Raw genomic sequence first — 14,525 nt, 5'->3', positions numbered from 1 at the left:
GGACTGCCCCCTTGTGGCAGGATAAGTCATAAGTCCTAGATATTTAATGTTAGCAGATGGGATATCTATGTTAGGACCGGTCTATGTCCCCTACTAACATAGAGGAGGCAGGGTGCATACTGCAGCCAGCCACCAGGGGGCTTCATTTTTTGCAAACTTTAATGTCGTCCATCTTTATTTACAGTAATTGGACAATAAAGCAGGTTTCTGTATTGTCGTCAGTACTTTAAATAAAAATACAGTGAGGTGGCTCATGGAGGTTTCATGAGAACTTTATTTATACAAAAAACAGAACAAAACGATTGTGGTGCTGCGTGTTGGCCTCGACCCAAACACCAGCTCTTGAGTTTGCAAAAATAAACACAAAATGGAAACTGAACTGTGTCAAAAATGAAAAAAATCTGACATAAGTTAGAAATGAAACCTTCAAAACGTTCAAACCAAATTCTATTAATCTACTGCAGTAAATCCACTCAGCAGCAGCAGCAGCAGCAGCACAGGGACATAAAGACTGTGAGTTCCCAAAGCTGGATATTATCATACAGGAAGTATACTTTTCAGAACAAGACACCAAACTAATGTAAAATGGCAGCGCAATAAAAGCTAACAGTACTTTCTGACTGTAAAAACTGATGTCATTCATCGCTCCAGGAAAATAAACGTTCAGTCAAATTCAAAATAAAAATATCAAGCAGCAAAATTGGAAACTAAAGTAAAACAATCATACGCTAAAATGCAGCAGTGCAAAAACAGCTTTAAATTCACTAACACGGAGCTCAGTCCACCTTAAACATACTTTCACCAGTGCTCAGTCCACCTTAAACACACTTTCACCAGTGCTCAGTCCACCTTAAACACACTTTCACCAGTGCTCAGTCCACCTTAAATCCATTAACACCAGAGCTCAGTCCACCTTTAATCCATTAACAACAGAGCTCAGTCCACCTTAAATCCATTAACCCCGGAGCTCAGTCCACCTTAAATCCATTAACACCAGAGCTCAGTCCACCTTAAAGCCACTAACAACATGTATATTGGAAACAATGGCGTGGACGCTCTCAACCTCTTGCTGATTGGTTCTTTTCGGTCACGACGTAGCCTCCTGTGATTCGTCAGGTTCCTGTCATGTGACCTCCAGCCTCAGATACCAGAGTAGAAACAACATGGAGAATCAAAGTGTTACTTGCTAACTTACATGAGGAGACCAGATGTGATTCAAACAGTCTGTTCACACCGGCACACACACACACACACACACACTCAGTGGACATGAGTGGTCATGTGATCTCTGTCTTCAGGTGCTTCAGTGGGAACGAGGATTTAAACTGATCTGAGATCGTAGTCGTGTGGGTGGAGCCTTAAAACTTAACTGATTTTAAAAACCAGAGACAGAACAGCAGAGGGAACCGATTTTTATTCGATTGAATATGAGACCAACCCCAGAGGATCCAGTCGAGACGCAGGAACACGAACTCCACTTGAGACCTCACAGAAACTCAGAGTCCACGTTCTGTCCCCCCGGCTTCTCAGAGACCAGCTGAGGACGCACACGGCTTGAAGATCCAGATCAAAGATCAGTCTTCAAACATATATCTGCACTTTGACCCCAGTTACATCATAACAATCTCTCTTCTGGATTCATAATTTTATCAACACAATTTTACATTTTATTGAAATCGAAAACCTTAAACCGAAATCACAAAGAACGATTCTCACATTCACGTCCCAGTTTGTATCAGATCAAGTGGTTTAGTTGATGTGTTTGTTAAAACCTGTGAAAACCTTTAACAGTCACGTGACGTTAATTTCCACATTTAATAAATAACCTATATTGATATTTAGTTTTCATCCCAAGTCTAATGAAAATGTCCATCCTTGTTGTCGACCAATCACAGACGAGTTTCCCGACTCCCCTCCCCTCGCTCTGTCCAGTCACGTGCAATCTTCTTCATGTTGTCTCTCTATTCTATCCGGGTGGCGCCGGCCTCCTCCACTGGCCCCTCCCTCTTGGTTTCCAGGCCCACCTCCGTGTAGACGACCTCGGGGGAAGCCTCCTGTGGATCCTCCACCGGGGGCGTGGCCTCGGGGTCGGCCTCTGCGCCCTCCTGCCCCTCAGCGACGGCCCTCTCCTTCTTCAGCTTGATGCGGAAGGTCTCTTTGTTCGGAGCCTTCTTGGCGATGTTCTCCTTCAGCCGCTCGCCAGACTGCTTCAGCCGCTCGCCGGCCTGGTGCATCTTCTCCCGGCGCTCGGGCGGCATGACCTTCTCGCCCAGGTTGTGGAACTTGGTGCCCAGGTTGTCTTTAGTTTTGTTCATCTTCTCCTTGGAGAAGGCGGCCTTCAGGGACTCGGTGCTCTTCACCATGGACTTCTTGAGGCGAGCGCCTCGTGAGGAGTCCGTCTCCTCCACGCTCAGGTACTCTTCATCAGAGGACAGGTCAGCCGGGACGTCGTAGAGGTCCGGCTCGATCTCCAGCCCGTCCAGGCCGACTCCCTTAGGAGACTTAGTGACGGCCACTGATGGGATCTCTGTCTCCCCCTACAGACAGGAAAGAGAAAGGACAGTTTTAGTATCTCTTGTCCCCAGGTGGAAAATCTGATTCGAACCATCATCAATCCTGAGAAATCATGACCTCAGAATCAAACAAGAGCGGCAGTAATGAGACACTTCCTGTTGAGGTGCACGTCACCGGGAGGGACAGCGGCCCGATGCTCACGGCTGCTTCACGCTCGTACTGGACTTTGCATCGCTTTTTTTTTCCAGTGTGTTTTCAGCATTTCAACTTCATAAAAGGTTTGTGGATTTGATGTTAGCACATCGTACGATCTCTAACACACTCCTGCTTCGTGCTAAGCTCGGCTCAACACGTTCTGGACCTTTGTCTTTGCTCGACACACAGAGATGAAACAGATTTCATCAACAGAACAGAATGATAAAACCCGTTCAAGCTGAGTTATCGTCCCGTGTCGTGTTGCTTATTTTGCATCTGATTGCTCTTTAAAGTTTCTCTTTGCAGCCGTTGATCAGTTAATGAAATCTGACCGTGTTTAAAATCCCCCTGGATCTTTAATCTGTACTCGACACACAGAGGAGACAGTGATACCTCTCATCTGTCTCTTCTGTGCATTAGTAATAAAGGACTGTGCTGCTCCTTCAGATGATGGACGCTCAGATACAAACATGATATTCCTCAGAGATGCTCAGTGGGAGCTGACCTGAGGCCTCTTGGCTCAAACACACTTCATGAGATCAGGTTTTTCTATTTTTACAGACGAGAAGTAACTGAGACTTGTTGAGAGCCTCTGCTTTGTCTCGGTGGAAATAACTGGACATGCACCGGACGGATTGTGAAGTTCATCGATCTGTATGAGTCCCAGTCTTGTTTTAGACATTTAGTGTGAGATACAATCTTTTCTTTCTATATAATAATTGACTTGATTTAACCTTCGACGATGTTGCATTGTAGTTTATTTCCATTTCCTTCCAGACAGACGATGCTTTTTGTTTAAATCAACTTCCACAGAAATGAGACATGTTGCAGATTGATAAACCTTTTGGTCAGTTCTTAAAATTTAAATTGAAACACAATTTCATGTGACCTTGAATTGTTGAATTGTTGAATAAATGTCATGAGCACGTTAACATTGAGATAATCATTGTGGTTTGAATTTTGCTGTTAATTTCTCCTCTTTCGTGTTTTTAAAAACAAATTAAAATTATTATTTTATCATTTTTTTAAAGCAGGATTGTCCCGTTCTCTCCGACGGTCAACAGAGAGAAAGCAGCTCCTTTATGAACCGCCCCCCCCTCCTCCCATCATGCTCCACCTGCTGCGCCCTACAGGTGACTTTGGATGTGAAAGCTAATTAATCCTAATTAAGCTGCGGCCACCGGCAGCAATCACACTCATTAATCAGGAGCAGTCATCAGAGTGCGTCCGGAGACCGGGACTGACACAGTGATCACACCGGCGGGGAATGTGGGTCAGTGCATGTGTTAACAACCTCGCGTGGCGCTGCAGCAGCTGGAGAGAGAGGGATGAGCAGGATGCGTAGAACAACACAAACATCACAATCTAACACACAAAAGATCAACGTCTCTGCAGCAAAGTCCGACCTGAGAATCTGGAGCCTTCACAGGTTTGTGTAAAGCGACGGATATGACGGGTATTATAGTAGTATATTCAATGTAAATATTAATATGAAGCGTTAAATGTTGGTCCTCTGATGAATTTTAAAAGAACCGGATAAAACTCAAAAATCTACATTCATGGGCTGAACTTGGCTCAAACTGCCCCCTAGTGTTTCAGACCGTCTTTGCAGGACCCATGTTTACGTAGAGTTAACATCTTGTTACATCATGATATTTATATATATATATATGAACAATTTTACACCCTCTAATCGAAGGTGGGCGCGTCGTCGGTGTGAATCTGTAAAACTTTGCTCATTCTCAGGTGTGTGTGTCCAGGTGTGTGTGTGTCCAGGTGTGTGTTTCCAGGTGTGTATCCAGGTTTGTCACTTAGCTTCGACTGATCATTTTCTAATCATCAGAAACATTATGTGATAATTAGCATCAAGCTACTTAAGCCTTTGTAGGAATTGCATATGACAAATTTTAAGGACATTATGAGGACATTTCCGGTTAATCAGGAGAGAAATATAGAACTTGTAAAGTAAACTGAACCAAACGTCGACAGCAGCCAGTCCCGCTCTGCAGCCTGATCTCATGAAGTCCTGTGATTGTGTGTTTTCCTGCAGACAGTTGAACTCATTGTTCAGCTTCCGTCATCACAAACCAAAATCCATTAACTCCTCTGAGACGACACATTGTCCTCTAACGTCCAGATCTGTGAACAACAGAGGAGGCATCGAGCTCCGGGTGTAAACCAGCAGCCATTCATCTTTTTCTTATTACTGCCAACTGTCCCGGACGCTCATTATTCAGCCACTGGCGGCAAATGTCTCCAACAAACCGCTTGTTGCTTCCTGTTAAATGACCGCAGCTGAAGCTCTATATTAGGAGATGAACACAGGCCTCAGAATAACCGACAGCACATTATTCATGAGGAAACTCAACACGGCCACTGTCTCCTCGGCAGGAAGAGAAATCCAGAGCAGCAGAGCCCGGAACCGGACTCAGATAAACCACAGAAATACAGAGCGTGTGGACCAGCAGACGGACGGAGGACAGACTGCAGCTGGGGACACGATCTGATGATGTCTCACAGGAACATTTTGAGAGATGAATGTCGTTAATCAATTAACATCATCGTCAACCGGCACCTCCATGGAGCCCCTGAGGTCCCAGCAGGAGATGTTTCAGATAATTTACTAAAAATCACACATGTCCCTAATGACTTCAGATTCACACAGACACTGGGATTGGACAGAACTTGTCTTTTCTGCTCTTGTACGGATCGATTGTCATCAGCAGAATCATTAACATGTTCCCACAAGGAAAAGATTGTGTGTGAGCAATTTAATATCTTGTGCACTGAAGATCAATTTCAGGCTCCATAGTACCTCTGTGTGTCCTGGATGGTGTTAGCTTAGCTTAGCACAATGACTGGAAGCAGGGGGAAACTGCTAGCCTCCACCAAAACCAGATAAAGACACCTTCCTACATCTCTGTCTGATTTACTTTCAGTTAAGGGTCAGAGGTCACTGCTCTGTTGGGCTTTATTTAACGTCTACCTATTTAACGTCTACCTATTTAACGTCTACTATTTAACGTCGAAAGAGTTTATGACCTATACTTCAGCCAGACACCAGGGGGCGACCAAGATGATTTGACTTCACCTTTGGGAGCCTCCATGTCGTTTAAATGTAAATAAAACTGCTTAGAAATCACAGAGTCACTTTTATGACATTATTAATTCAAAAGTTTCTTATTACACTAATTTATTTCACTTATTTCACTTCATGTATGTTTAGCTGCAGGCGTGTGAGGGGGCGGAGCTTGCAGTGTGTAAGATCCCAGAATAGGTCCCAGAGCCACAGCAGCTGCTGGCAGCACATCGAGCTCCGGTGACTCTTCTGAAGGCCGAACGTTAACCAGTCGAGCGGCTGAGCGTTTAAAGACAAGAGGAAACTTCAACGAGATTTATCCCCTTAAAATCCATTAAATCTGGGAGTGTTTTATTAATATGAGCACAGCCTATTAATGTATCAATTAATCAATCTACAATTTTAACCATGAATCATTTTTGACAAATTCAGGAAACTAACTATAGTTTGTAAAATGTAATTGGTTTAAATCCCTGAAAACTATAATTGACGCAGAAATCCATTAATCAAGTCATTACATGTTCGGTGTGTTTTTAAGGTACAAATAAAAATGTTTTCCTTTTATTGTGAGAATCATGAATACTAGAATGTGTTCAATTAAATTACTTATTGCAGAGTCAAAAAATCATATTCCTGAACTGTCATCTGTTCCCTTTAATAAATGAACAAACCATTTCCTCACTAGATCCAGATGAGTAGTGACTGAAAGGACGAGAAGAGTGGAGCCGCTGCTCCTTCACGTGGACAGAGGTCAGGTGGTTTGAGCATCTAGACGCCTGCCGGGCGACTTCCGTCGCAGGTTAACGCCCAACCAGGGTAGAAAATCACTGAATGAATCTGCGTGTCTCTGACTGAAGCTGCAGCCATGTGTCACCATGAGAAGTTCACACAGAACCCGTCACTGACTCGCTGCCTCCAGACAAACATCCCACAGAACTCAGATTTAATGGCATTAAAAAGTCTGTCCATCACTTTAATTACAAGTGTCTCCTCAAGCAGCCTCTCTGCTCGCTTAAAGGACGGATTACGTGTCTTTATTTGTCTACTGGACGTGTGAGGACATCAGACCATCAGCAGCAGGACATGTTCACGTGAACATTGGGTTTCTACCGGCTCTCGAACAGTAACACATTGTCAACGACACTCTGAAGTCGCCTTGTTTTCATGACTTCACCTGATTGACGCAGACTGGACGGAGACACGCCCCCTTATCGTGAAGACTTTTCTACAAAATGTTAGCATCATAGAGTCGAACGAACTGAACCCTCTCCTCTCCTCACATTCCCGCTCTCACTGGTTCCAGCTCAGAATGAATCGACTCCCAGTTCATTGGAGTTAAGATCTGGAGATTTTCCGTCTGAGTGAATGAATCTACTTTAATTCTCATACTTAACTTAATTCTGCTCCAGTTGCGATAAAGAACATTTTTTAAGAATTTCTTTTGAACATGAATCATTCAAATGACAATTTGGGACAAATCTTTAATCTTGCTGTTAAAACATTTAACAGGTCGAGAGGTGATTTCCTGATTATGCTACATAGCCACAGCTAGCATAGACAGCTGTTTGGATTTATTTACGGATCATGTTCTTCTTCATGGCGTCACCGTCCTCCTGCTGTTTGTAGCTACGTCCACACGCCTCCTGTGACCTCATCACCAACTAACAGACTAAAGAACTGAACCAGGAAGGTTCTGTCTACAGCAGCGAATCCAAACAGTTCAGACTCAAAACCTACAGATAGACGTCTGCTTCATGAATCCCTGAAAAGAGCCAGCGTCGTTCTTCCTGTGAACTCGGAACCTACTTAAACTCAAAGTCCTCACAGACCCAGATCAGCTCACCTGATAGATGACGACCCGGAACTTGTTGCGTGTCAGCAGCTCGTCCTGCGAAGTCTCGACCTTCTTGACTCGCACGTTCTGCTTCTCCACGCGCGCCCGCACCTCCTTGACGTTGGCGCTGACTTTGCGGGTCTTCTGCAGGAGCTTCTCCACCGTGCTGCTGGTGTCGGTGTGGTCCTTGGCCAGCTTCAGCACGTCGCCCTGGATGCTCTTGATGTTGCTCTCCAGGTCCAGCTGACGCTCCTCCATGCGCTGCTGGCAGGACTGCACGCTGTCGATGATGCCGGCCACGCGCTCCAGCAGCGACAGGATGGTGAGGGCGCTGATGGGGTTCCCGGCCTCGTCCTCCACCCCGATGATCTCCAGCTTCTCCTGGACGCCCGCCGTGCGATACTTGTGCTGATCCATTGCCGAGGGTTCTGATGGTTTGTGCCTAAAAGCTTCAATCTCTTGATGTGTGGTGTAGTCGGGGGAGCAGGAGCAGGAGCAGGAGCGGTGGGGTTACCAGCAGAGAGACCGGAGAGAGGCTACACCCGACTGCTGTGACCAAACTGAGGTCTGGGGGGGAGAGGGGGGGAGAGGGGAAACTCCACCTTCCCTTTTTAAAAAGTCTTCCGAACCAGAGGGAACCTGAATTCAGCCAGCGAGTGGGGAGCAGCAGAGCTCTCACGAACCCCCCCCGGCTAAAAATAAGAACTCTTTGTAAGGCGACACTGGGACATTTTGGGAAGACGCGAAGCAGGAGGCTGGAAATCCCCCCCCCCGCCCCCCCCCCCACGTCCTGCTCCACCATGTCAGACCCATGCAGACCAATTCATAATTTTCCATTATTTGCTGAAATGCCAGCAGCTGTGAATCCTGTACATCAGCAGCAGCTCGGCAGTGACAGATGCAGAGAGGCCACAGTGGTCTGGTTGGATCACACAGGGCTGGAATGTGTTCGGGGGATTAAACGCTGCAGCTCTGACCTTTACACTTTCCCCCCCGAGTCGCAGAGAGATCTGAAGCTCGTTATAGAGACGAGTGTCCCAGTGACTCGGGAGGATTCATTCATCCTCACCATTATTCATGTGAAGTACAGTTCTGAATCTCAGCTGATTCATCGATGCTTTAACTGCACGAGACCAAAGTCATTAACTCGGTGAAGAAGCTGGATTTTCTCCACTATCGGTTCGGACCAATCAGCGTCCAGTGAGGGAGGGTCTACAGGCAGCTGTGGGTGTGTCTTCGGTGGTTGTCAATGACGATAAGGAGGTGACAGGGTGGAAGCAGCAAAGAGCAGCACTGAGGCTTCTTCTCCGAGGAGGAAAGTGTATTTCAGATTCTCCTGTGAACACATTGAGTTGAGCTGCTTCCCGACCCGGACTCAGGATGAACTGCTCCCGAGTCAAAACTCAGATAACGATTGACGTACACTGGACAGAGACACGCCCTCTTATCGTGAAGACTTTTCTACAAAATGTCAGCTTCATAGAGTCGAAGGAACTGAAACCTTCCCGCTCACGCTCTCACTGGTTCCAGCTCAGAATGAATCGAGTCCCAGTTCATTGGAGCTAAGATCTCAGAGTTTGTTCCTCCTGAGGGAATGAATCTACTTTAACTCTCATAGTTAACTTACTTATGCTCCAGTTGCGAAACAAGAATTTGTTTTGAACATGAATCATTCAAATGACAAATTGTGACAAATGTTCTTTAATCTTGCTGTAAAAACCTTTAACAGGTCGAGAGGTGATTTCCTGATTATGCTACATAGCCACAGTTAGCATAGACAGCTGTTTGGATTTATTTACGGATCATGTTCTTCTTCATGGCGTCACCGTCCTCCTGCTGTTTGTAGCTACGTCCACACGCCTCCTGTGACATCATCACCAACTAACAGACTAAAGAACTGAACCAGGACTCAGGATGAACTGCTTCCGAGTCAAAACTCAGATAACGATTGACGTACACTGGCAGAGACACTCTTATCGTGAAGACTTTTCTACAAAATTGAGTTGAGCTGCTTCCCGACCCGGACTCAGGATGAACTGCTCCCGAGTCAAAACTCAGATAACGTCCAGAGCCTCTCACCGAACACATCTTCCGCCGAAAACTAAAAACATACCTCTTCCGACAAAAAATTACTAACAATTTTTGAAACTAACAATTTAGTAGCACTTAAATGTCACTTACTTATAGCATTTTGTAGTTTTGCTTTATTTTTGAAGAAATTGTACTTTCTTGTTCCTTGCTGTTCTTGGTTTGTTCCCTCGGGGGTTGATGCACTTATTGTAAGTCTCCTTGGATAAAAGCGTCAGCTAAATGTAATGTAATGTCAAATTTGCATTCTCACATTCAGCCCCTCCGGAGATTGTCTGCAGACTATCTGGAGTTCAGTCCAGGTCTGAGAGCAGCTTGTCTGTCAACTCATTCCACAGGAGAATCACAGATCCACCTCAGAATGAAGACGTCAGGAGTTCGTGGTGATGAGATCTGACGCCTGTGAACAAACACTTGATCTCTGCAGTCACACGTCCTGCTGCTGCTCCGCCCTCACCTGAACGCTCAGGTTCCTGTTGCTGTGAACGAGTCTGAGCCGAGGATCAGCTGCTGCCTTGCTCATGTGTGAAGTCAGAAGTTCTCGTGTGTTTACTGACACGTCTCCATGAACCCACACACACTGGTACTTCCTGAGTTTTTCAGGAAGGCAACACCTGAGACTTTCAATGAATGAACATTAGATTGTTTTTTACAGTGCGATAGTTTGAGTTGACAGGTTATTGAACCAGTTCGACTGAAGCCAGCAGCTGCTTCTGCCCCCCCCCACCAGTAACTCTATATTTACCCGGGGCAGCGTGCCTCAGGCCACGCCCCTGGCAGAACTGAACGGCATTCATGCTAGTTTATTTTCATGTGACGAGGCGGCGACCTCTGCTCCGGTTCTGCTTCTAATGACCAGCAGAACTCTGGGGATCTCCACACACGTTCCTCACATGTTCCTGACATGTTCCTCACATGTTCCTCACATGTTCTGCAGGTTCTTTTTGTGAGAACAAATGTCTGATTCAGTCAAAATGTGTGTAACGTGTCAGAGTCCATGTGAGGAACCAGCAGGACGATGTGTGGAAGCTTCTCAGAGAGCGAGTGGACGTGTGGACGAGGTTTCTAACACGTGACGTGAAACCGGAAGAACACAAAGATCTCAGGATGAAGAAGAGGAGCCGGACACGTAGAAGACGAAGACGTCCACTGGGAAACACGAGGAGATTCCAGATTACAAATGATAAACAAACATCAGCAGATTCAGGCAGGAAACAAACACTTGAATGAAGCAACACATGTGGACGTTTGGTTTTACATTAAAAAACATTTCCTCTTTTTATTTTGGCAGAGACCAAAAAACAGCCTCTGAAAGTTTACATGCAATGAATATCAACATGTCAAACACATTCTAGTCACATTTAGAGAAGTCACGGCTGTGATGGTCGACAACAAGAAACACGCTGCTGGGGGGGGGGCTACGACCTGTAGACATGACAATATAAATAAATATAATAAAAACTATAAACACACACAGACGAGACAAACCTCCCCAGAGCTTCAGGGAGGATTTGGACTTTTCTGTCACATGTCACGGGACATTTGTCCTCTGTGTCTTTGTCCTCTGAGTTTGTGTCCGTGAATAACGATGGACGACACGAAAAGTAAAGCCAATCATCTTCATCGCCCCCTGGTGTCTGGCTGCAGTATAGCTCATAATCCTCCTCCATGTTAGCAGATGGGACATGAACCAAACTAAACATTCAAAGTAGACGTTAAATAAATGTTTGTAAAGATGTTTCTGTCGTTTTTCTCTCTCTGATGTTTCTGATCAGTTTGGTTTGAATCACTTATTTGATGATGTAAAAACAAGCTGAGACGTGATGATCGACAGCTGAGACTGACTCCTGATTGGTTGAGAGGTTGTATGGGCGGGACCTCGATCACTGCTGCACAGACTCGGACTCAGAACATCAGAAGCACCGGATGTTAGCGTGAGAGGCAGCGAGTCACAGAGCTGATATTCAGAGACGAGCAAACCCGGGATTTGAACCAGGAACCTTCTTCCTGTGGATATTTGACCTTTATTTAAAGGGGAGAATGTGGAGATGTGTCGTCCATCTTTATTTACAGTCAATGCTAAGTGAGGCGTTTCCCTTCAGCGGATGAAGACGTCCCGTCGAGACCTGGAACGATTTCTGTTTTAACCAAATCAGCCACAGGTGTATTTGTATGTCTGTCAACATTCACTTGACTTTCTACAAACAGTATTTGTCCGTTTCCTCAGTTTAACACTCAGACGTCTTCACATTAGGACAATCGGTGACACCTGTTCACATCACAGAGGAAAGACCCTGAGAGTCACATTCAGACTCAAACTCCCCCGGAGGAGGAGGAGGGTTTTCAGATCTGTGCTTGGAATGTCTCCGTGAGGAGCAAATGCAAAATTAAAACAAACAAAAAACCACATTCATAGAAACTCCTTGATTTCACCCAAGACTTCTTCCAGTCACGTGGAAGCGTTACAATCGATCGACTCAGTTCCTGGTGAAAGTTAAGGTGATTATAGAAGAACGTGCTGCGAAGTTCCAGCCAAAGTTTCGGTTCTCCGCCCCGAAAAAGACGGATTTAAAACATGACACGTTTCTTTTGTCAACCCCGAATAAAACCTTCTCGCTCGTCTCCTGATCTTCTGTCCCACAGCGTCGCCACGCCAACGGCTCTTCTTTTAAAAAGTTTAAACTACACCACACTACACAGTTTTCACAAGTCATGCGAATATACAGGAGCTAGAATTTAGACAGCAATGCTTTAAATAAAACATAGAAAGTTAAAAACTATAATCGTTACAATAATAAATTATTAGCTCGTTTAAACACAGTGAAATCTTTACACAGAACCTTAAAACAAAGAGTAAGTGTAAACAGACGTTTCTCTGTCACTGGCTGGCCCCTCCTACTCACACGGACAAAACCAAAACATTACAAACAAACTGCATTTGGTGATCAGCTGCTCGGTGTTAGTCCAAAGTGGAACAGAGGGGGGGGGGTTAAAATATAATTATTTTTCCAATAAATAGCACATTCCAGAGGGGCGGACATTACTCTGTTAGCCAGTTAACTAAAGGTGCCGTATTTATAAAGCATTCAACTCAACCTCAGATGAAGCAGTTACAGTGAATAGGACGTCACAGGTGGTGGTTGATGACAGGAAGTGACGTCAGGTTTCTGTCGATCGGATCCTTGGTCTTGCAGCAAAAAAAACAAAAACTAAATCTAAATTCATGAATGTGCCAAAATTCCATCCGAACCAAAAGGAGAGACGATAAGGCCCCTGAAATAAATATTCAGATTCTTCTTCTCGACGGTTTCCCAGGAGAAAATAAAAAATCAATAGCACACATCTACCGTTAAAAAAATGGCTTTCCCACGCCGTAAGAAAAAACATATCAAAAAGAACGACCGGCAAACACGGCTATACCATCCGGGAGTTAGTGTCCGAGGAAAAGTGTCCGAGGTTCTGTTTCTGTCGGCGACCTCGGTTGTTTTTTGGACATTTCCTGAAGAGATGGAGACAGAGGTTTGTTTTATTCAAATCAAATTCAATTAACGTTTCGACCAATCAAATATATCAATCTCTCAACTTCTCAAATCACAGAATTCATGGAAAAGAGGTTATGTTTTCACTCGTGTACGTTTGTTTCTCAACAGATTTACGCTAAAAAACGAGAGAATCGATTTCCATGAAATTATGTGTAGGAAGGACTGATATTTATGAGTGTGTGTGATTTGCTGCAGATCCAAATCAAAATCTCAATCCAGTAAATTTAAATGTGTTTTCATAGGAGACTGCTGGTGGAGGTGTAACTCGACACTTTTGGTTCATTTAAGGAAGGAACACATCTTATCCTCTCATATTAAAGAATTCTGAAACCAGTAAGTGCAATAAGAGTATTAAATTAACCACTGACTGCTGGTTTACCTGAATCCTTTAATACTGAATAAAGATATTTCTTCAAATTCATGAAAAAAAAAACCTTAACAACAGTTGAATTTGTTTAATATTTTAGATTTATCCGTAAATCAATGGGTTTATTTATTTAACACTTCAACAGCAGCTGTATTCGTCCGTTTCGGCCTTTTAGAAGTTCAGTTTGTGTGTAGTTTCTGATTTACCTTGTGATGCACATCACCACGGCGACGATGATGGCGATTTGCACGGCACCGATGATGGCGGCGATGAGGACGTAGTGCAGCTTCTGTCCACTGGGGACCACGTACAGGATGTTGAAGTCCTGAGGCTCGTCGCACTGCGGCCCTTTGTAACCCGAGTCACATCTGGAACACGCAAAACCACGATCGTTAAATAACCAAACAAACGAGACAAAAACATGAGCTCACGTTTGGTCTTTTAACATCGAGATTATTCTGTTAAAACGTCCGTAAAGATCAGAGAGTGTCAATGAAGATGAACAGCTCCCAAACTGTCTCAATCGCCCCCTGGAGGCTGGATGCAGTATAGGTTATAAAATCTCCTCCTCTGTGTTAGCAGATGAGACAACAAAGATAATCAAAGTAAACGTTTGTAAAGATGTTTCTGTCGTTTTAGGTCGTTCTTCTCTCTCTCTGATGTTCAAGTGTTTCTGATCAGTTTGGTTTGAAGTTATTTGATGATATAAGAACAGGCTGAGACCTGATGATTGACATGGAGAGGAGGGGAGGAGCCAGAGCCTTGAACTGCCAACACCGTGACTGAGGGATGAACTGGTCCATTTTCCAGAATTTAAATAAACATGTGAGGGCCCCCTGGTGGACAAACTATGTAATGGACACTGGACACAGATCTAGTTGTGACTGGAGGAAAGAAGATCCAGAA

At 44.7% G+C, this 14,525-nt stretch overlaps 2 protein-coding genes across 2 annotated transcripts in view; both read right to left on the bottom strand.

Annotated features, from left to right (window-relative positions):
• Positions 1–1,961: 1,961 nt before the first annotated feature.
• cavin4a (caveolae associated protein 4a) lies at positions 1,962–8,039 on the bottom strand. The gene is made up of 2 exons (XM_061084940.1): positions 7,632–8,039; positions 1,962–2,537 (listed from the first exon to the last, which is right to left on the bottom strand). The coding sequence occupies exons 1-2, from the start codon at positions 8,037–8,039 to the stop codon at positions 1,962–1,964; spliced, it is 984 nt and encodes a 327-aa protein (XP_060940923.1).
• Positions 8,040–13,124: 5,085 nt separating this feature from the next.
• The window catches only part of LOC133018172 (tomoregulin-1-like), a 31,064-nt gene continuing 29,663 nt past the window's right edge, over positions 13,125–14,525 (bottom strand). The window contains exons 9-10 of the mRNA XM_061084487.1: positions 13,826–13,987; positions 13,125–13,209 (exon numbers count right to left, since the gene is read on the bottom strand). Of these exons, the coding sequence (XP_060940470.1) occupies positions 13,125–13,209; positions 13,826–13,987 (247 nt within the window). The remainder of the gene's footprint in view (positions 13,210–13,825; positions 13,988–14,525) is intronic.

This window comes from Limanda limanda, chromosome 13 (assembly GCF_963576545.1).
Source record: "Limanda limanda chromosome 13, fLimLim1.1, whole genome shotgun sequence".
In the NCBI taxonomy this organism is placed as follows: Eukaryota; Metazoa; Chordata; class Actinopteri; order Pleuronectiformes; family Pleuronectidae; genus Limanda; species Limanda limanda.
Note: the sequence above shows the minus strand (reverse complement) of the source record. Positions and strands in the feature narration are given on the sequence as shown.

Excerpts from the sequence above, each read along its gene's own strand:
- cavin4a (XM_061084940.1), bottom strand. The coding sequence starts at position 8,039 with ATGGATCAGCACAAGTATCGCACGGCGGGCGTCCAGGAGAAGCTGGAG. Across the intron at positions 2,538-7,631 it reads TCCGGGTCGTCATCTATCAG|GGGGAGACAGAGATCCCATC; the intron begins GTGAGCTGATCT and ends TCCTGTCTGTAG.